A 22,208-nucleotide genomic window follows, 5' to 3' on the forward strand; every position below is an offset into this window, starting at 1 on the left:
ATCCTTGGGACTCGGGAAGTGTGGAATGAGCGAATGAATGGATAGAGCAGTGGTCGGCAAACCACGTGCGGCTCTTTGGCCCCTTGAGTGTGGCTCTTCCACAAAACACCACATGCGGGCGCGCACGGACAGTGCGATTGAAACTTCGTGGCCCACGCGCAGAAGTCGGTTTTCGGCCTGGGCGAGTCTATTTTGAAGAAGTGGCGTTAGAAGAAGTGGGGGGTGTCCGTCGGTCGGCGGGCCACGGGATACGCAGCTCAGGGTAGGCGGCAAATATCAACAGTACTTAAACTATATAGGTAGGGTAATAACAGTGTACCTACCTATGTAGTTTAAGTTTAAACAATTTGGCTCTCAAAAGAAATTTCAATCGTTGTCCTGTCGATATTTGGCCCTGTTGACTGATGAGTTTGCCGACCACTGGGATAGAGTATGAGCACAGGCAGCAGTAGCTTCAGGGAGCGCCACTTGTCAGAGTGACTGCGTTGGACTGAGGATTGCCCAGCCACTTGAGTGACGGGGCAGCTGTGTTTGGGTGAGGGGACTGGGCCACAGGGTGAGCAGGGACCCTGGGTGTGCCCTGCTGAGGGACGGCAGTGTCTGTTGAAAGGCTGTGGCAGGGCAGGGCAGGGCTGAGACAGGTGGGTGAGTCCGGGTTCAGACACCACCCGCTTCACAGATGTGGTCTGAGTCATAGGCGTGAGCCCAGAAGAGCTCTGTTTCGAATGGCCGAGCGCTTCCACCCCATCCACCCAGCCCGGCCAGCCCCTCCCTGAGCGCATCTCCAGCTCCTGCCTCACCCCTGGAATTCCCCGGGGCCGGGCCTGCACTGGAGGCAGAGGCTAGACTGCGCCGAAAGCTGACATGATGGCAGCATCCCAGAGGCTCACCAAAAGGCCAGGAGACGCCAGAACCGAGAGACCGCCGGGCTGAGCAGGACAGTGTGGAGAGCATCCCTGCATCTGGCCCCTGAGCATGGCCACGCACACCTGGGTCTCCTGGAACCTATTTTGCTGCGCGTGCAGTCCCCTGGAGCAGCCACATGCCCACAGAGGACACGGAGCTGCTGCTTAGAGTAGAATAGATTTAATCTGTAACTACTAAACGTCTAGGTTAGCGGCAGTCACGGACACCCAGGGCCTGGGCGGAACCTCCCCCTGGAGGCATCCAGAGTAGCTGGGGGCACCCTCAGCTCACAGAGGTGGCGGGCAGGATGTTGGCTTTGCGCTCAGCTTCGATGCAGTACTTCTCAGGGAGGCCGGTGGCCCTGCGGGGGACACGGGGAGGGTGTAAGGGGAGGGGCGCCAGAGAGCAGGCAGCGGGGAGCGGGTGCGCTTTGGGTGGGGTTACAGACCTGGGACCCTGCACACACCCCCAACCCCACTCCCAGGATTCATCCCCCAAACATGTTCCTGTCAAAGCCCCAGCATCCTGCCCAGTAGGTCCCAGGGAGCCGGGAGGACCCCGGCCCCCATATTCTGCTGGAGCCCCGTGCAGACGGCAACACCCCTGGGCGCCTCTGTTGTGCCCTGTGGTCCCGGAATCCCAGCTGCCGGTCCTTTCCCCGCTCTGGGGCCCGGAAGAGGAGCGGGGAAGGGTACCTCAGCTCTTCGATCTTCTTCTTCTTGACGTCATTGATGCGCTCGCTGCGCCGCTGGGCCTCCTCCTTGAGGCGCCGGCCCTCCTCGAAGGTGGCGATGCGGTCCTGCACCAGCTTCTGCTGGTTCTCGCGCACCTGGCGCCGCAGCTCCTGGGCGTGCTGCATGCGTTCCGCCGCCCTCTTCTCCTCCACCAGCCTCTCCTTCTCAATCTGCTCCCTCTGAGCCCTGGCGGGGACACGGGGTGTGGCATGGGCTGGTGCTGGGCTGAGCTGCCCCCCATTAGGGGGCCTCCAGCGGATATGCTTCAGGGACCCACGCTCCAGCCCTCTCCTGGGGTCACTCACACCCCAACAAAGGTACCAAAAGCACCGCTTCACTTATTCACTTCCCTCTAGCCATCTCCTAGGAGGCCGTGCTTTGGAAATAGGAAATGGTGGCTATGGCAGAGATGCTCCTAGCGCTTGAAGACACCTACCACGGTGGTTACCTGGCCCTGGAGACACTAGATCTAGATACCAACCTGGGACAACGGGTAAAATGGAAGTTTCCAAAGGGTTGGCCTAGCCTTAAAAACTGACTACGAAAGCCCAGCCAGTGTGGCTGGCTCGGCAGTTGAGCGTTGACCTATGAACTAGAAGGTCACAGTTCAATTCCCAGTCAGGGTCAGGGCACATGTCCAGGTTGCAGGCTCTACCCCCATTAGGGGGTGTGCAGGAGGCAACTGATCAATGATTCTCTCTCATCATTGATGTTTCTATCTCCCTTTCCCTTCCTCTCTGAAATCAATAAAAAATATATTTTTTTTAAAAACTGACTACTATGTATGCTTCAGAAGAACAACGCAAAGAACAAACAAATGGGTCAGTAACAGAAGCGGAACTTCATTTCTTTCCATTAGTGCCTGCTAAAGGCAACACAGCTATCCAAGGGCACAGCGGCTGGGGAGGGCACACAGCTGAGAGGAAACTGGAGCCCAGGGGCAGAATCTCTGGGGCCAGTAAGGATGCTGCCTTCTTTGCCAGGTACCCAGAGACTGTGGCACAACACTGAGGGCAGGGAGGCTGCAGAGCCGAAGGGATCACAGCCAGCAGGGACAGGCTGGGAGACCACCGTCCAATAAATGACCAGAAGCCTGGCTCTGCCAAGGACGGAGATTCCTATGGACCTGCTCTATCTCTGGCCAAGGCTCCGAGCCTGGTCCAGCAGCAACTAAGGGCAAGAACCCAGCCCTAGCTGGTGTGGCTCAGTGGATAGAGCGTCAGCCTGTGGACTGAAGGGTCCCGAGTTCAATTCCAGTAAAAGGCACATGCCCAGGTTGTGGGCTCGATCCCCAGTAGGGGGCGTGCAGGAGGCAGCTGATCAATGATTCCCTCTCATCATTGATGTGTCTATCTCTCTCTCCCTCTCCCCTCCTCTCTGAAATCATAAAAACATACATTTTTTTAAAAAAAACAAACCAAAAAACAGGAACCTAGAGCGTGTAGACCAAGAAAGTCGGACTGTGCCACTCGCTCTCTCCTCATCTGAGCATAATTTCAGTAATTGGTATCGTTACCGCACCAATTAAAGTCTTGTTTGCTTTGTTTCCTTTGGAAATGTTCTGATCTTATCATCTCACGATCTCATAGAGCAAAAATAGAGTCATTCCCAGTTAGACCAGAAGGGTTAGAGCCGGAGAACCCCAGGGGCCACATCCAGGGGCAGATCTGCCTGATAGAAACCAGAGCAGCTAGGACCGCTGACCGCTTTGAGGCAGGGATCCTGAGAGGTGTGAACGCTTAGCTTTCATTTGTGTGTCACAGTTATCACTGGTCCATCAGAGAAAACAAAAAAAGGATAAAGAGCTGGGGAGGCAGGAGACATGGATAAGTATAGGTGAGGTCCATCTCAAGGAGTCTCTCACATCCTTCCTACGTGCATGGGCAGAAACAGTGTTTTATTCGTCCCTAACATTTCCCATAGCGCCCAGCACAGAGCCTTGAATTCATGTGCTTAGTACATATCTGTCAAATGAAGGGCAAAGACCTCCCTTAAAGCCCTGCTTCAACGACTCACAACCGTTAGTTTGAAGTTTTCTTCATCTCTCCTCACCTCCCTGCTGCAATTTCATCCCTAACTGGCAGGGGGACCTGGAGGGGGGCGGGGATGGCAGAAGGGACAAGATTCATACCTTTCCTTATACCTTCAACACTCCCAGATAAATAATCCCAATAATACCCACCCAATTCCTTCAACACTTCCAGGTTTCCAATTCTCTAACCGTAAAATTCTTGGCTCGCCCGGCCAGTGTGGCTCAGTGGTTGAGCCTATGAACCAGGAGGTCACAGTTTGATTCCCAGTCTGGGTTGAGGGCTCAACCCCTGGTGGGGGGCTTGCAGGAAGCAGCCAATCAATGATCCTCTCTCGTCACTGATGTTTCTCTCCCTCTCCTTTCCTTTTTGAAATCAATTTTAAAATATTTAAATAAAATAAAATTCTTGGCTTAAGTGTCTGAAATATTTCAATCATCCATCTGGTTAGAATGACCCTACCCACCCGGGCAAGGTGGATGTGTATCTGTCTGTGGGCATCCCTGCCACAGTGCAAGGAAAGAGAGCGAACTTTCCACCCCTCCTACCGAAGGATCCTGGCGAATTCATCCCGGTCCCGTTGCACCTGAACTGCCAGAGTGTGCTCCTTGAACGCCACCTGCTCCATTCGAGTTTTCCTCAGTTTGGCCTCTGTTTCCACCTTCTTCTGCGCATTTTCCTTTTCCTTTCTGCGCCACTCTCTGTCTGCAACCTCTTGGTTGCGCTTTGCCCGCAAGGTATCCTGGGAAAGGAGAGGGCGAGGATACCAGTGAGGGTGCAAAACAATCTCCCAGGGACCAGGTGCCTGGGGAAGACACCCCTTCACAGACTCCGACACAGCCTGAGAAGTTTTTGAAATTGATCCATGATTCTCAGTGGATGAAACGGCAGCAGGGAGATGAAGACTGACACTAACACAGCTGCTTTGAGAAGCTGCGTGAATTTCTCTAGTAGCAAGGTTATTCTAGGAAAAGAATAAATGCAATCCTGTCATAGAACTTTCAGGGCAGCCGGCCGGTATGGCTCAGTGGTTGAGCCTCAACCCATGGACTGGACGGTCATGGTTTTGATTCCTGGTCAGGGCACATGCCCAGGTTGCAGGCTCCATCCTCAGTAGGGGGCATGCAGGAGGCAGCTGATCAATGATTCTCATCATTGATGTTTCCATCTCTCTCCCTCCCTCCCTCTCTCTGAAATCAGTAAAAATATATTTAAAAGTAAAAGAACATTCAGGTCAGAAGGTACCCTGAGAGATCATCTTGTCCTTCCACCTCACTCATCCCAATGCTTTTCCTGGACCTCAGACACCTCCAGGTAGTCCTGCAACTGTTTCTAATTTTAAAAACTGCTAATAATGGAGATGTTATGGTTTCCTCTGGGAACACATTTCAATGATTAGTTAAGCTTGGAATTTCTTTATAAAACAGTCAAAAACTTTCTCTTGGACCTTACGCCCATAATGCATGCTCAGGCCTTGCTGCCTTAGACACCAGAAGCAGGCCGGCCCTTCTCTTTTAGATGACAGGGGTCTCAATAATTTCTTCTAAATCTCCACCCTCCAGGCCACCTGATAGGCTGCCACAGGAAGAGTTAAGGGAATGGAAGAGTTGGGAGGAAGTAGAAACTAAACAGGTACCTGTTCTGCCAGGTAATCCTGGACCTTTTCTTGCATGACCCTCATGCGGGCGATCTCCTTCTCTTTCTCCCTCCTGATTCTCTCCTGCTCAGCCTCAAACTCTGCTTCTCGAGCCTGCCAACAAGAAAGGCTTTGTAGGGTACCTCCCATTGCCCCAGCCTTGCAGAAAGAAACGGAGCCCCCGCACCAGTCTGTCCAGTATCTCCCCTATCGCCTGACTCCTCCCTGTACAGCGAAATGACTAGCAATGCAAGGACATGAAACCAGTTAGCAAATTTGTAAAACACTTTCTCCTGTGTTAGCCCAGAGGGTCCTCGCATCTCATGAGATCGACATTGTAGATGGAGAAACTGATGTTCACAGAGACTAAGGGTCCTGCCCAAGACTGCGTATGGCTAGTCGGCCACCAAACAGGCTTTGAAGGCATGTTTCCTGAGCACAGCCTTCATGCTCCTTCCAGCTTCACAGCTTCCAAGTTACAAGGCCACTGGGCCAGGTTTCTAAAAGTAACAGCTGTGGCTCCCTGCCTGTCTTGTAAAGTTTAGGGGGTGGAGGTTATCTCATTAGTCCCTGGGCAAACGGCCAACATGCTTTGGGCAGTCCCACAGCGGTTAGCAGATACCTAAGGACTGAACCATCACAATTCGCTCCCTTTGCTACTCCTCTGAAAGAACAGATATATCCCTAAAAGCTTACTAAATCCAGTTTCCCAACCACCATTCCAGGGCAGTCATAGACTAATGGCTCAGGTTGGGTGGAAATGTGATCTTCCCATCAAGAACTTCCCTTAGCTCTCATTCTGTCTACCCAGACTTCTGTGCAGCACAATGAGTGCCTGCTTGTGGGCTGTGCACACTGGCCGTAGTATGCCAAGCTGGTCTCTCTGTTCCCCCTTTGCTCTAGATGGCAGGGCAGAGAACTCTAGAGGCTTTCATAGCCAATTAGCTCTAACAAGGCAGCACTGGCTGAATGAACAGAGACCACTGAGGTCAGGAAAGGGCTTGTGATACACTTGGACACTGACAGTGGGCTATGCATATGCCTGGTGTCTGATCCCTTTGTCAGTCATCATCCTCTTGCAGCTCCTCCCGTCTATGAAGGCCAGGCACGTTCCACTCCTGCCCAGAACTCGATGGTGATCTCTCATTGCTCCATGCTCCTAGCTCTGCTCAAGGCCCCAGGCATCCCCAACAACTGCTCTCAGCTCCCTGCCACTCACCACCTCATTTCTTACTATGGCCACCACAGATGCTCTGCTGCAGCCAACAGATCTGTTCACCAACTCCGACTCCACCTTCACCTATTCAAGGAAGTAGCTGCTGAGTTCTATTGGTCTAGGTGTGCCCAGCCTCGTCTGACACTGGACACACACTGAAGCATTCAGGACATTTTGAATCAATCAGTGACTAGGTTCACGAGGAGTTTGTAATGATTAAATGAGACAACCCTCGTGAAGCACTTGGCACAGAGCCTGAGCACAGATTGAGCTCTCAACAAATGGCAGTTGTGTGATCGCTATTATGCAGGAACCACCTATGCCCCTCATCGTGCATTCTCACTCTGTTCCCTGCATATCCCTGCATCCAACAAGAAAGCCAAAGCTAACAGGCCTTGTGAAGCTTCCTTTCTGTGCTTTGCATTTGGAGTATGTAGGTATATCACCTATGCCTTTTCAAATTCTAACCACCTCCTCCCCTTGTCCGTCATTAAAGCTCACTACTGCAGAGAAGTGTGCTGTGCCCTCTGTCATCATGGAACCCCAAAACCAGAGAAGAGACAGGACCAACACACTTAGAATTGAATACATTTTCTGCCACCTTGAGTCCTTCCCTTTCTTTTCACACAAATTCGTGTTCGCTCCATTAAAATGTGCTTTAAAGCTTCCTTTTGCCCACCATTCCTCACAGAGCCAATCATCCCACTACCCCATTTTGCCCTAGAATGAGCCTGCGCATTCCTAACTTTCATCTCCCAGTAACCATTGCAGGTGTTGCCTTCTGTTCTATGGGTTCCACAGTGAGGGTTGGGGAAGACTCTATTTTCTTGTCCAGCACCCAATACAGGATGCCCAATATAGGAGTTTTCACAAGAAATTTATGGAAAGCTGACTCATGATTAATGGGAATATAAATATCCAGATCACGAGGAATCCATCAGAAACTTTAATTTCACCAATAGTTTTAATTTTCTTTCCTGTCTGCACCTGACCCTCATCCCAACTTCTAATCAATGATAATAACACCCTAATTTGGGTGGTTTTTTTCCAGGCTATTCTCCATTAATGAACAAGTGTGCTGGACGGGATGAAGAGAAAAAGAAGCCAAGCCCTTGAACTTAGGACTTAACTTTTAGAAGAAGACAGGGCTGCCTTACATTCGAGTTCCCTCAGTTCTCAGGCCTGCCTCTCCCCATGACAGACCTTCCATTCCTGGCCACAAGTCCTAAGTGTCAGAAAACAGGCCCCTACCATCTTCTTCTTGGTGAACTCCATCACCATCTGGTCTGCCAGCTTCTCCTGAGCCTGCAGCTCTGCTTTCTGTCTCTGGCTCTCATCGTTGATGCGCTTAATCTCAGCTTGCAACTTCAGTTTCTCCTGGTGCCTTCGTTCCATGTCCTGCCAGCAAAAGGAAGAGAGCCTCAGAGTAGAAGGGACACAACCTAAAGATACTGGCATATAAGGATAAAGTGACACACATAGATGCAGAGACACAAATGCTTCCATAGCTATTCTTTGTTAAAGCTGATATATACATATATATATATATCAGAGAGGAAGAGAGAGATAAAAACATCAATGATGAGAGAGAATTATTGATTGGCTGCCTTCTGTATACTTGGGATCGAGCCTGCAACCCGGGCATGTGCCCTTGACCAGAAAATCAAACCCAGGACTCTTCAGTCCACAGGCCGACGCTCTATCCACTGAGCCAAACTGGCTAGGGTAACACTGTTCTTTCAAGGGTTGTCAATGACCTCTTCCAGGCAAATGGCCTCTTTACAGTCTTCATCCAACTTGACTTTGTGGCAGCCCCTCACACTGTTGATCTATTTATACTCTCAGGAAGTGGAGGATTTTAAAATTCTAGTCAGTGTCTTGCACATGTCATGCCAAACTCCATCCCTATGGCTTTGCTCATGATGTGTTTCTTCTGTCTTCAATTTCCTTCTACTTAAACCCAAACTTTGGGTCATCATTGATAGTGAAGATTTCAATAATAAGTATTGCCCTAATTGGAAACTTCCTATTCATTGAGCACGTAGCCTATTTCTAGCACTGAAACACATCCCAAACCCCTGAAAGTTAAGCCTTGTTATCTCTCTCGTGCAAATGAAGATGAGGCCCAGAGTTTAAGTAATTTGCCCAGAGCCAAATAGCTACTAAACTGCAGAGCCAGAATTTTGAAACCTGAGCTGTCTACGTTAAAGTTCCAACCTTCTCTGGCAATCTTGCTTGATTGCCCCAAGCTTCAATTCTCTCTTCCTTGCTTAATGTCTGCACACCTCCTGGGATTGAATAGCATACCCCTGGTAGGTCCCATGCATTTCCTGTGCGTTCATCTGTCACAGCTAGAGAACAGGGGCCATGTGTCACACTTCCTCTCTTTGTCAACAACATGTAGCCCAATTGAGAGAAAAACAGAAAATACTCAACAAACTATTGCTAAATGCGATAACTATTGATAAAGAAAAACAAAAACAACTTAGACACAGAAACACAGTGAGTGATAGAGATCAGAGAACCGGGTGACACTGAGGGACAAGATGCCCTCTGAGGAAGGAGCCTCTGCCTTTCCCAGTGCCAAGCCTTTGGGAGCTCCTGATCACCAGGCCACTTCTGAGCCCAGCACATCTTCAGGCCCCAATGCGGAGGGTCACTGGAATTTTGTGCAGCTGCCTCCCTACACCCTCTATCAGACTCCTTGCTTCAAACTCTTCTACCCACTGACTCACCCTACGTCCCACACTGTTTCCAGCTCCCTCCGTTCCTTCAAAGGCGAAACCCCTCCCGGGTCTTCCAGCACCTCCACAGCCCAGCTTCTACCCTGACTCATCCAAGCAATTCTACCAGCTCACCCCAGCCTGACTCACGGCCCAGTTCAGGGTTCTTCCTTCCAGGAGGCCTTCTGAGCCAGCTTAGCCCAGCACATCTGCCTCTAACCAGGTCCATGTGGGGCCCGAGTCATGGCTACCCCCACTCTCACCGTACCCACCTCCTCACACACTCCACGTTTCCCCTTTTGCCACCCTAACTCTTACACTCCTTTTTCCCCTCCTCCCTTTCCTCCTTTCCTCTCTACCTTCTCCTGCACCATCACCCCCCGCCCCCCCAGTTTTAGGCCTCCAGTGTCATTGGTACCCCAGACATTATTTAATCCCATTGACTCTCAAAGCTAAAAAAGCTGCCGACCTCTGATTTAAGACATACAATCATATGTGTATTGATTTATTTCTTTGCCTATTTATTTACTTTTTTAATTTGTTGTCTTTGTTGGTTCATTTCATTTCTAAGATACCAAAGGACCTTCCCTGTTTCTCATCTTTGAAGCCATTCCAAAGCAACCCCAGGGGAACTCCCCTCACTCTTCTCCATCCTGTTAGCAAGGTGGGAAAGCTACCCTTGTACCATCCCAAGATGATACAGCAAGTCTAAGCTGGAGAGGCACAGGTTTCGGCTTAAAATTGCCTAGCAATACTTCCTGCAGATTCAGTGAGTGCCTATTAGAAGGGCAGCAAGGCCCCACCAGCTTGGCTCAGTGGTTGAGGGTCCTATGAACGAGGAGGTCATGGTTTGATACCTGGTCAGGCCATATGCCCAGGTTGAGGGCTTGATCCCCAGGGTGGGACATGCAGGAGGCAGCCAATCAATGATTCTCTCTAATCATTGATGTTTCTATTTCTCTCTCCCTCTTCCTTCCACTCTGAAATCAATAAAAATATATTTTTTTAAAAAAGAAGGGCAGCAAAATGACAATGGCACAGTATCAGTGCAATGGTGTTGACTCAATGACACCAGGAACTTTCTCAGTGAGCCCACCATTCCCACTCACCACAATCTAATTGGACTTCCCAGCCTTCATTTCTCACCCCTTTCCCTACATTATTTACCCCTTGCCTCTCCTTCCTGGACCTATTCCTCTCTCTCTCCTGAGCCAGGAATGTGATCAGGTCTCTCTGTCTTAGTGGCCCTGTTGACCCCCTTCTCAAGTGGTTCACAAGGCTACATGGCCCCTCATCATCCCTAACTATCCAGGTGATCTTTCTCCCACATTGCAGATGCTCTAAGAAGCCTTCATAATTATAAGGCCATTCGTAAGACCCTTCAGGGGCCTCTGTCACTCATCACCATCAAAGGCACCACCAAATGACAACTCAATCATCCATGAATGTGAGGGCGGAGGAACAAAATAAAAGCATATGTGTCCCACAAGGTAAGTGGAACCAGGAGGAAACAATCAGACAAATCAGAATGTGAGACATTCTTCAAGTCAACCAGCCTGAATTCCTCAAAATATTAGTGTTATAAAAATACGTGAATGAAGAAAGGGAGGAAGGAAGGAAGGAAGGAAGGAAGGAAGGAAGGGAAGTCTTCTAGATCAAAACACACTAAAGGGACTTAAGTGAGTGATTTTGGTTTGGAACAAGAAGACAACGGAAATATATTTTTGGAACAGTTGGAAATTGAATGTGAATTAAATATTAAATGATATAGGATTATTGGATTTGAATTTTTTGGTGGGGGAAGTGCTAATAGTACTGTTGACATGTAAGAGAATGCTTTATTCTTCAGAGATGCAGATTGAAGCATTTAGTAGTTAAGTGTCAAGACATCTGCAACTTACTTTTAAATAGTTTAACAGTAACAGAATATGCATATACATCTAAAAGAGACAAGCAACTAAGGCATATTAGCAATCATTAAATCGGTGAAGTATTATGCGTGCAGTACAATTCTTTCCATTTGTGTGTATAAAATTTTTCAAAAGTGAAAAAATGAGGGGAAAAATAATAAATGCTCCAAATGCTTGCCATGTCCCTGCTGTGCTTTTGTATATTGCAGCAGACCAGATAAGGCAAATAAAAGAGAATTTTTTTAAGTCTACTTAGTTTGGTCAGGTATGTCATCATTTCTTATGCAACAAGTAAGCCTACTAATTGTATTTAGGCTAACAGGGAAAAAGGTTTGGCTCATCAACACAATTAATGACACTGGGATGCTATGTTCTTTGAATGAGGTAACAGCAGGAAGCCTGGAACTAAGACACTGCTACATTCATCGACAAAGTGTATAATATCCCTAGGTAATTGAGGGGAGACCATAATACATCCATCTGTTTATCTGTGTGAAGCAAGCAGCCATATATTTACTTTATGAGTCCACTCGCATGGACATGTCAGTCTTGGACCCCGGGTTCCTGGGAGGCAGGGACAGTCTCTATCCAAATCTTTGCTCATCCTCCGCATGGCGCCATGGCCAAATACATGTTCAATGTGGCAATAAAAAGTTGATGTTGATGTTGATGTTGTGAAATGAGCATGTGCCTGGAATCCCCAAATCTTGGAGGGCTCTGTTGCTGGTGCTGGTGGAACCTGGCACATCTGCCCAGCCCTGTTACCCTGAGGTCCTCCTCTTGGAGCTGCTCCATGTATTCCAGCATCTGCTCCTTCTCCTGCTCCTGCTGCTCCGCAAACAGCGATCGCTCCTCCTGCTTCTTTTGCATCTGTTGCATAATGTGCCGTTTTCCTCTGGAGGAAACAGAGCCACATGTCTTAGAAATCAAGGGTCTGTTCCTCTAGGCTCCAAACTTCACCCAAGTGACTCCCAAAATGGGAGGCATGGCAGGAAGAATTTGAGATGTGCTCTAGCCATCACTATGGTTCCTGAGCCCAGACCAAAGTCCTCCCCAGTGTCCCAAGGGGTCAGTCCTCTCTTTTCCAAGCTCCTGATTCTGGGGCTCATGCTTCTTGGTATTCCCTTTCTTCATTTGTTTCAAAGAGTGCACCCCACATAATGAACCATCTCCCTTTCAGCGTGTAAAGAGCTTCTGAAATCCTATCACCTCCCAAGCCTTCCCAGAGTAATCACAGGGAGTTAGCTTTGCATGCTAGCTCCACAGAGCTTCAAGAGTTGAACATCGACATGGGTCATTCATCTGTCTATCCTATATAATAAAAGCGTAGTATGCAAATTGAAAAAAAAAAAGTTGAACATCGACCTATGAACCAGGAGGTCATGGTTCGATTCCCAGTCAGGGCACATGCCCGGGTTATGGGCTCAATCCCCAGTGTGGGGTGTGAAAGAGCCGATCAATAGTTCTCTCTCATCATTGATATTTCTATCTCTCTCTCTCTCCCTTCTTCTCTGAAATATATATATATATATATTTTAAAGCCTATGACTTCTCCTTCCTCCAGTTCCCCTGCTATAACCCCGGGGCTTGTCATCCCACCTTATTTCCTATGCCTCGTTTGCTAACTCTCTTTCTTATACCCTCTCTTACATTTTGAGATTGTCAAATGCTAGTGAACAGGGCTGAGTCTGACAAACCAGATTCTACAATCAATGTGGCATGGCTCCCTGTGTGTTATTGGGATGTCAATAGACTTGGAAGCACCCAGACCTCGTGCTATACAAGTAAAGACTGGGAGAGTGAGAGATGACACTAATCAGAATAAGAATCCAGGAGAAAGAGTACAAAAGTCACTTCCAGGTAGAGCACTTGATGGCTTCATGACTCCAAATGAAATAAACAGGAGTAATGAGTAAGAGTTGCATGAAAGCAGGTTTAAACTCAGTACAAGGACCAGCTCAAATCATTAGAGCTGCCTAATGAGGCAGAGATATTTCCTTGATTGGAGTTATTTATGCAGAAGATGAAGAGCCATTTAGCCATTAAATAAACTTTTATTGGAAGCCTACTATAGTCTACCAGGTGCCTACTAGAAGTCTAGAGATGAATGGTGCAAGAGAACAGAATACAGATGGGGAAAGAGAACTGCCGTTCAGTGTAGTACAAGCACTATTTATGGAAGTGATTTTTGTAGTATATGGTTGGTGTACTAAATCTAGGACACTATGATTTTATAATTTACCTGTCCTGGGTCTTATCCTTTTCTGTAAAATGAAGAAAACTAAATTCATTCATTCAAACATGTATTAAGAACCTACTACAGGCCAGACACTCTGCTAGGCCCAGGAGCTACAGAAATAAATGAGGCAGGGACCCTGTCCTCCATGACCATGCAGTGTAGTGAGGGTCAGAGACAACAATGCAAGAAATGGTGTGCTAGATATCAACACAGTGTGATGGGACAACAGAGGACAGAGCCACTGAGCCTCCTGGGAAGTGAGGGAGGTGTCTCAGGGGAGGTGACAGCAAACTACATACTAAGGGAAGAGACAGTGTTTTCCAGGGAAAAGTAAAGAGAAGGGTATTCAAAGCAGTGGGAGCAACAAAAGTCATGAACTTGTGACAAGACCTGGCATGGTGGTGGACGGGGGAAACATAGAGTAGAGGGCAGGAAATGGTGACCAATGAGGCTGGATGGGGGCCAGATGGTGAAGCACTGGTTATGATCTTGGAAACAAGCTTTAGGACGTTCTGTGGTTCCATAATCACTTTATAAAGGTTTTGAGATAATAATAGATGATGACAATGGCCGTTTCTCATCTCTTCCCTCTGTGGAAGTCTCCCTGGACCTAAAGATTCAAGAAAATGGCAGAAAGAAAGATGCCAAAACCACCTCTTTACCGGATTCTTTCCTCTCTCCTCTTCTTGAAAAGATCCTCCTGCCTTTGAAGGGATTTCTGCCATTCCGTCTCCATCATCTGATCCAACCGCTTCTCCTCTGCATCCAGTTCTTTCTGAATCAGCCTTTTCTCCAGGATCTGGGCATCCCGGATGGCATGGCACTTGGCATTAAGGATGATCTGCGGAGTAGAAGTGAGATTGTGGTACTAGGTCTGGGGGTAAGGTTAGGGAGGGATGCACCATGGGGGTGTAGAAGTTGGAGGGAAGAGAAATGGGAGTGGAATGTTATCAATGTGCTAGAAATGCACATGGCTGCTCACAAGCCCAGAAAAGCAAGAGCATTCTTATATTTGACCTTCCCTTTAATATTATTCAAACATAATACCCACTGGGCTCCTGCTAAATGCTTCTTTCAGGAAACTGACTCTTAGTGTTGGGGGCCATGGATCACACTTTTGTGAAAGCTATGGGGCCCCTGGGTAGACACACAAACTCTCCATGAAACTTCAGAGCTACACGGTCCCCCTTAGGGACCCATGAACCGCAGTTAAGACCCTTGCTCTACTCCTCAGGGAAACTAAAACACTCATGCAGAGGCCAAGTCACCAAACTGTTAAGCTGGAGGAGCCCAGCGTGATACAGAAGGGGATTTAAACCCAGGACCATCAATAAGAACCATAAAGTAAAAGCTTTGGAAAATAAAAGGAGGTGTAGGTAGAGAGACAGGGTGTAGATGAAGGGGTTGGGGGGTCAGCATTGTTCATTTGGTTGGGAAGAGTGAACCACATGCCAATGAGGAATTCAAATGAGCCTCTGGTCTTTATGCTCTCGGATAAAGTGCCTCAAAAAGAACCCAATTGCCTGGACCACCCTCTGTGGCCAGAATTGCACTAGCAGGATAAAAATAAAAGCAAACTCCTCCCATGTATTTATCAATCCGCAGTATGCAAAGCTTGTCCCATATATTAGTTCATTTAATCCTTCCAATAGTTCTGCCCAGTAGTTTTACCACCCTCACTTTACAAAAGAAGCAAGCAAGGTTCAGGAGGGGCAAGAGACGTGCTGAAGGTCACACCACAAGCTCAAGATGAAGCCAGAGCTCTCTTCGATCACAGCAACCACATGACAGATACAGCTCTCCCCCCACCTTCCTTCCCCAAACCCCCAGCAACCCCTCACCTCGCCCCCTCCTTGCCCCACCTCCAGCTGAAGCCAATGCTGTCCAGTGTGTGGATAAGAGGAGGGGAAAATGCAGAGCCCCGACCTTGCTCATGTCCCTGAGCTCCTCCTCCTGCTCTATCCGCAGCTTGTTGGTTCTCTGCAGAAGGTTCTGGGCCCTCTCCTTGGCCTCCTCCTCTAGGTCATAGAGCTTCTTGTTCTTCATCCAAATCATTTCCTTCTGTTTCATGACCTTCTTGCGTGTGGTGACTGCATCCTACAAAAGACCGTCTGCGTCAGTGTGGGATGGTTCCCTGTGCTGTGTCCTGGGCACTAGACTGGCTACCACGAGTGACCCAATATTATGCTCGCTCCACCCCACCACGCTATCAGAACCCAGAAGTTTCTCAGCCTGGTTTTATCCTCACCCCTCCCCATCCCCACCCCCTCCACCCCTGTTGCTCCCACAACTGATCTTCATTCGATAGCATATCTCCATCCATGCCTTGTTCCAGGGTCCCCTAACAAGAGCTCCCCATCTCAAGGGAAGCTGGCCCCTCCCCAGGACATCTCTCTTCTGCCCCCCATCCGTAGGGACCAGGGCTCGAGGGGTAGCTACCAAGGCGGCTTCCTTCTCCTTCTTGGAGGCCTGCGCCCTGCCCTCGAGTTCTTCTTTGGTCAGCACTTGGGATGCCCATTTAATCCGCTCAAACTCTTCGGGACTCATGATAAGGGACTCCCCGGAGGGGTCCTCTGTGGGAATGCTGACACAAGGAACGAGCAAAGTTAGGGAGGGCGGTGAGGGCAGGCTCTGCTCCCTTCCTCCCTCATCACTGCCATCCCTCCCTCGGGCACACACATGGCCAGCAGGAGGAGAGACTGCCAATTGCACTGCGGATCCCCTGGGGAAAAACACCCCAGGAGACGGTGACGTAACATCCTAGGCTATAGGGACATTTTAAGAACTTTTTCTAAAAGGCCCAGCTTATGTGTTGCCATCTCTGTGTAGCCATTCATGGCCTTCCCCCCAATGTACACATATGCAGACCACACCCCTCTCCCCACCAACAGACCACCTGCTGCTCCGAGCCCACCATGATCTGCTCTCACTGCCCTGTCGCAGCCGCGGGGCAGGGCCTGTTTCCTTGCTGGATTACAAACTCCGTCAAGGACACGGTCTGTGCCTTAACCACATCGGCAGCCTAGTCGCCAGCCCAGCGTTGGGAACAGAGTGAGAACTCAAAACAAAGCTGCTGAATTCAACTTTAAAAATAGATTATTCCTCAAGGATGACATAAAAAGGGCAAGGGGACGCCAGACAGGTTGAAATGAATACCAGTGAGAAAGCTAAACACCCTGTCCATTCAGCCCAGAGAGAAGCTTTGAACCCTAAATATTAATTAAAACGTCTGATCAACACAGTTGGAGACAGGTCTATAGGCCTCTCCTTTCCAGCCGCCCAACCATTCAACAAACCAATAGGTAATTATAATGATTACAAACAAATGACATACATTAAAGATGGGGGTGGGGGAGGGAGGGGGTGGGAATAAAGCCGCTTCTGGGTGAGGCCCTTTAACAGGCACCAGGCAAGGAGATTCGCAGCTGGGGCAGGAAGTGAAACCTCACCTAATAAAACTAATGTCGGGGGAGGTCCAGGAGGTGGAGCTAATGAGTGAGTGGGTTCGGGGCTCAGCCAAGATCTCCTGGTTCATTGAGTGGCGGGCCCAACACAGCCCGGAACCTGAAATGACCAGGAATAACCTGAATCCGAGGCGGCATCTCCTGGGCTTTCAGCAGCCCCTACTGGGAACCGGCAACTTCCTCTCCGATGTGTTTTCAGAACTAGACCCCTCCAGAAAAAGGCCATTTGTGGCGGAGTCACCGGGCTGCTGGCCACGTCTGGCCGTGTGATGCCAGGCTGACCAGACATTGCTCCTGGAACTGTGTCCCAGCTTGTGATACAGGCAGCATTTTCTAGAAATTCGAGCTTTTAGCCGATGGGGCCAGAGCAGAAAGAATGGTTTCAGAGAATCCCGAGCAACACACTGGCTCGTGTCGCACTGCTGAGTGAGGCCTAAGCCCCGCAGGAGGGGCCAGGCCCGGGGGCAGCTCCGGCCGGGAAGCTGTGCTGACCTAATCCCAAAAGAACCCAAGAGCCTGTGGGAATTTCCTCTTTTGGCCTCAGAGCCTGGGAAGATGCCAAGGGCCTAATTAGGCATCTGGTCAGTTTCCCTTTGCTTCGGATTCCTGATGCGCCAAAAGGAAGTGATTCATCTGGACCATTCCCTCTACCAAGTGCCCTCATGGGGGCCCAGCGAGGACCCGCTAAGCCCCTCCCCGCTACCAGCCACTTAGTTCCACAGCAGGGAGAAGAAAGGGCAGAGAAAGAAGCTGGGAATCAAGGGTAAAGGGAATAACAGATACAAGAGGGGGGAAGCTAAGAGGTCAAGACGAAGAAGAAAAGGAGAACCATAAAACACACAGGGGCAATGACCACGAATGAAGTGGAGACTTGACCATAAAACCAGGTGGGTTCCCCATTTCCCGGCGCAGGTCCTCAGCCCCCGTGCAGTTGGGACGAGAGGGCAGGGCCTGGGCCCTGGATACTCACATGAGTTCTCGGATCAGGTCCCGGGTGATGTGCCGGATGGTCTTGGGCTTGTGCTCCAAGGCCAGAGCAGAGAAAGTTTTCTCAATGGCATGCTTATCTCGGAGCAGCACGATGGGGCTGTCGCTCTGGGCCGCGGGCTGTGGGTGCAGAAGGACAGCTTAGAAGCTAGTCACCTCACTTCCTGCTGGTCAGTCCTAAACTTCAAGTGTGGCCCTCCTCTCTCCTGGGGCTTCCACCCTATCCAGTGGCAGGGGAGGCTGGCTGGGGCGCAGGCTGCAGGCCCACAAGAGCAGCTAGGGCGCCGAGGAAGTAGGTGGCCCTCTGCACTTGAACATGGCCAGATGTGCTCTGTGCTCACCGGCTCTTCTGAGAACAAGGCCTCTATAACTTGTGCAGATACTCCTGGACGGATAGGAAGTGGGGGTTGCTAGGGTGTGTCCATACCCAACCTAAAACCATCAGGAATAAAAACTCCAGATTCTCATCTTTCCATGGCTTATAAAAGAAGAAGTAATCCTCTCACTGTGGACCCAAAGCAATACAATTTGTTACAGACTCATTCAATCTATGATATTCATATTTTTAAATCCTTTCTAATGATTAGTTTGCTTTGATCCCCAAAGAAAGCTATATGGGGCGAGGGAGGGGTGGGAGAGAAGTTAGAAATGGCTAAATAACCTGGTGGAGACCTGCCCTTAAATCTAACATGAGAAAGTCAGAGAGTTAGAATTCAGCAGGAATACAAATTAGATATATGATTTTTTTCAAAATATTCTTGATCGTGAAGGAGTTAATAAGAAAATGAAATCGCTTATTTCAGGAAGTGTTTGAACACCGGAGAAACTGTCATTCATCATTAACGCAGTGACTGTGGTCCTGAGTGGAGGCAGGGGGACCCCTCCGTGGAGGTCCTTCCTGGCCCAAGGACCTCACAGGGCACAGAGGTCCCTCCCGACTGGTGCTGCCACCTGGTGCCCATCTCTGCTTCCGAGTGGGCATGTCAGTCATGCCACAGGCCCCTTCTGCCCCCTGCTGCTGGTTGAGAGACTTCCTGGACTCTCACCCAGCAAGAGAGTGCTGTGCCAGAGCAGGCGTATTTGTGGCTGCCCCTTCTGCTGGGCAGCAGCACTACTCAGCGAACTCAGCCATTTCCAAATCTGTCTTTGCTTTGACTGGAAGAGTCCCCATGTGCCTCAAACAAACAAACAAAAAACATGTAAATAAAATTGCATTCTTGATTCTCTCCAGGGAAACTGCTACAGAATGGGGGCTCTCTAAATGCAGAAAGATGCCTGTCCTGATCCGTCTGAAAAGTCCCTTCACGGTGAAGCTGGTGAGAAGCAAGGATAGATGTCACCTCTCCTCTCCCCAGCCCTCCCGCTGCCAGAGGTAGTCACACCAGTATTCAGTCTTCTGCCCCTCTTTTCTCTCTCTCTCACTGCCCTTCTCGCCGTGCCTCGTTCTCTTTCTAGACTTGCCTCTCTTCCTTCTCGCCTACTGTGCTCCATGTGTACCAAATTATTCCAAGTATCATCCAGCTCTCCTCAGACTGAAGGAGCTGTCAACCTCTTAGCCAGGACAACATTTGCAAATAAAGACCTGCCTGTGTCCCAAAGCTGAGAAGTTGTTTTCGTTGAGCACCTGCGAAAGGAGGAGGACTTTGTGTTTTGTTCTGATGCTGTTCTTGGATGGAGGGGGGAATGTGTCGCTCTGTGTCTTAGTCCAGTGGCCCTACCATGTTTTCCTCAAGGATGTTCCCTGAGCAACGACCCAGCTTTCTGCAGCTGAGGGCCCCCTCCAGGATTACAACAGATTTTCAATGCTGTGCAGGCATGAGAACAGAATGGGTGGGGGAAGCCAGGTGTCCTGTTTATGTGGGCCCCACTATCTGCCAGAGCTCCCCTGCTGGCTCTCAGAACACCCCTCTGTCTTCATCTGAGAGGTACGAGGGAGAGGGATGGCCTGCACGGTGCTAGCTTTGTCCTGAGTAACACGAGTCCAGGTTACCGCCTGCAGATGGCAGCTACCTGGAGGGGCTGGGTTAGGGTTACCTTGTTACCTCCGAAGAGGCTTTCGTCTACCTCGCAGCTCACAGCTTTGGTCCGATAACGAGACCGATTCCTTGACCTGTTGGAAGTGGTGGAAGAGGAGCTCGTGACGCCAGTTGTGCTTAACGGCTGCAGGGAGAGGCAAAAGGTTTCAGCCATCAGTACTGAGTACCATCTGGACCCTTGGCAAGGTAAGCGCTTCATCAGCCCATGCCAAGGTAGGTAGAGGTGCCTGTGGAAAAGCTACAGGGGGAAAGTACCTGGATAGACCCTGAAATGTTGGGGACACCCCCAAAGAAGAGAGGGTTCTCTGAGTAGGGACCAAGCTCAGTGAGAAGGGCATTTCTGCATTCCCTGAGCTGAAGGCCAAGTTGTCATGCCGCATGGAAGAAAGAGGGGAGGAAAGGAGGGTGGCAGGAGGGTGACCTCGTTGCTGTCCCAGTTCCCATTTCCCACAGGGACACTCCCTGGTGAGGCCCCTTTGGCTTGTCTCCCCAGAAATGTATAGTGTCCGCTTCACCTCCAGTAGTCTCGGCATGAGCTCCAAGCCCCGTACTCTGCTACCTGAACTCTCCAAATCGCCACAATCTCCCAATGGGGACCAGAGGGCTTCAAGGATCGGAAACCACCTTGCCCGCCACTTGGCACAGGGTTGGTGCCTAATAAACTTTAGTCGATGAGTGATGCTACCCTCAGACAAACCCATGCATAACGTCCACCACCTGGCGTTCACTCCAGGACCCTTCCATGTGTGTTTGTCCATGTTAACCACCCCGTGTCTTCCTATGTTTGGGACGCTCCCATCAACAAGGCGTGGGAGACAAGGCTCATCTCTGACTAGCAAAGCTGAAGACACCAGATATTTGCCCTCGGAGCCTGGGCAAAGCCCATCTGATCACCAAAGCCTGAAAAGGGTTAGGGAACTAGTGATGTAAAAAGGAGAACAAGGAAAACATTTGTGGCAAAAGAGGAAGTTGCAGCCATACCCAGTGTCTGGGGCAATGCTGATGAGGACACTGGCAGCAGCACCCCGCAGCCAGAGCTGCCAGCGTCGGGGTACAACCCAGCATCAGGGTCCCCGCCAGACCAGCGCTGGGTTGTGATTTTGGCCTCTGTTCTGGCTGCAACTTCTCCTTTTATTCCCATTTTCCAAGCCTGGTTTACCAGCCTTGGTGTAAAGTCCATGCGCTTCCCAAAATCCTTAAATTAGAGCTTTGGCTCTGCTGCTTCTAACCAGGAGCCCTGACTAATACCAACTCGTTCCCAGAGTTCATCCAGCTTCAGCTCAGGCTCCAGAAAAGTCTCTCCAAAAAGGTGGCTTCTGTGAGGATGGAGGGACCACCCCAGGCTTAACCCACAGCTGATTCAAGTCTCACTTTGGAGGAGCCCACATCTCCCCCGGGTGTCTAAGCTGGGATGTCTCTGGGGAAGGGGCTACACACACTGGGTCTCCCAAGCCTGGGAATCAGCAGCTGTCAAGGGGGCAGGGTGGACAGGGAAACAGACTGTGCATTCCAGGGCTCCAAACCCTGGACGGTGTGTTTTGAAAGCTCTCTCTCACCCGCCATGACCAACCAGACACCCCAGCACTAGCCGCCCGTATCAGGTTTCCACACCATGTGGGCCATAACTCTCCAGCCGGCACTGCTGTATGTCCTGCCTGGCACTGCCCGGCCCTGCTAGCAACAGGCTTTCGGAGGGACCGGCCCTGGGAAGACACAGTCAGCCTCCATAGGGCAGAGCAGAAAAGCTGGGTTTATTGAAAGGCAAATACTGCAGCCCGAGGAGGCTCATAACAGACTCAAGGTGAGTCGAGAGCAACTGCCCCCCTTTCCACCGAAAACAGAGTCAGAGGAAATGAACAGACACTGCAACAGGTGGGATTGAGGCTAAGCAATATGAATAACTGGAAAAGGTAGAGGAGACTGGATTGTGAGGAATGGTGTGAGTTCTGTACATAATCAAGGAAGAGGATGTGGTCCTGACACACAGTAGGAGCTCAATATGCATTTGATGGAGAATGAATGAATGAATGAATGAATGAAACCAAGCAAGATGGCCTCTCCAGGGCTGAGGCCAGATGGAGATGGAAGCCTTTCTGGAATAGGCCCGCCTGACTCCAGGTCACTCGGCCACTCCACACTTTCCACATTGCCTATGGCCTGCACTGTGGAAAGGAAGGTCTGTGAAAAGGTGAGAGGTCAGATGGGAAGTATCATTATTGTTTTGTGTTTGTTTTCCTGTTGTTGGTTTGTTTGTTTGTATTTTCAAGAATTCCTACCCTGGACGGTTTGGCTCAGTGGTTACAGTGTTGACTTGCGAACTGAAGGTA

The 22,208-nt window shown here is 49.8% G+C and overlaps 1 protein-coding gene across 2 annotated transcripts; it reads right to left on the bottom strand.

Moving 5' to 3' along the window:
* Positions 1-1,070: 1,070 nt before the first annotated feature.
* On the bottom strand, positions 1,071-22,208 carry CFAP45 (cilia and flagella associated protein 45). Of its 2 annotated transcripts, XM_036343143.1 has the most exons (11): positions 19,880-22,204; positions 17,829-17,965; positions 15,834-15,978; positions 15,321-15,491; positions 14,057-14,235; positions 11,921-12,050; positions 7,774-7,920; positions 5,307-5,420; positions 4,219-4,412; positions 1,602-1,826; positions 1,071-1,267 (listed from the first exon to the last, which is right to left on the bottom strand). In XM_036343143.1, exons 1-11 carry the CDS (start codon positions 20,078-20,080, stop codon positions 1,189-1,191), a joined length of 1,722 nt encoding a protein of 573 aa, XP_036199036.1. In that variant the 5' UTR covers positions 20,081-22,204; the 3' UTR covers positions 1,071-1,188. The 2 variants fall into 2 exon arrangements, with proteins under 2 accessions (XP_036199036.1, XP_036199037.1); XM_036343144.1 differs by lacking the exon at positions 5,307-5,420 and having other exon boundaries at positions 19,880-22,208.

Source organism: Myotis myotis, unplaced genomic scaffold (genome assembly GCF_014108235.1).
Source record: "Myotis myotis isolate mMyoMyo1 unplaced genomic scaffold, mMyoMyo1.p scaffold_m19_p_18, whole genome shotgun sequence".
NCBI lineage: Eukaryota > Metazoa > Chordata > Mammalia > Chiroptera > Vespertilionidae > Myotis > Myotis myotis.

Coding starts and splice junctions, on each gene's coding strand:
- CFAP45 (XM_036343143.1), bottom strand. CDS start 20,080: ATGAAGCGCTTACCTTGCCAAGGGTCCAGATGGTACTCAGTACTGATG. Junction 5,421..7,773: donor AGTTCACCAAGAAGAAGATG/GTAGGGGCCTGT, acceptor TCTTGTTGGCAG/GCTCGAGAAGCAGAGTTTGA. Junction 1,827..4,218: donor GAATTCGCCAGGATCCTTCG/GTAGGAGGGGTG, acceptor TGTCCCCGCCAG/GGCTCAGAGGGAGCAGATTG.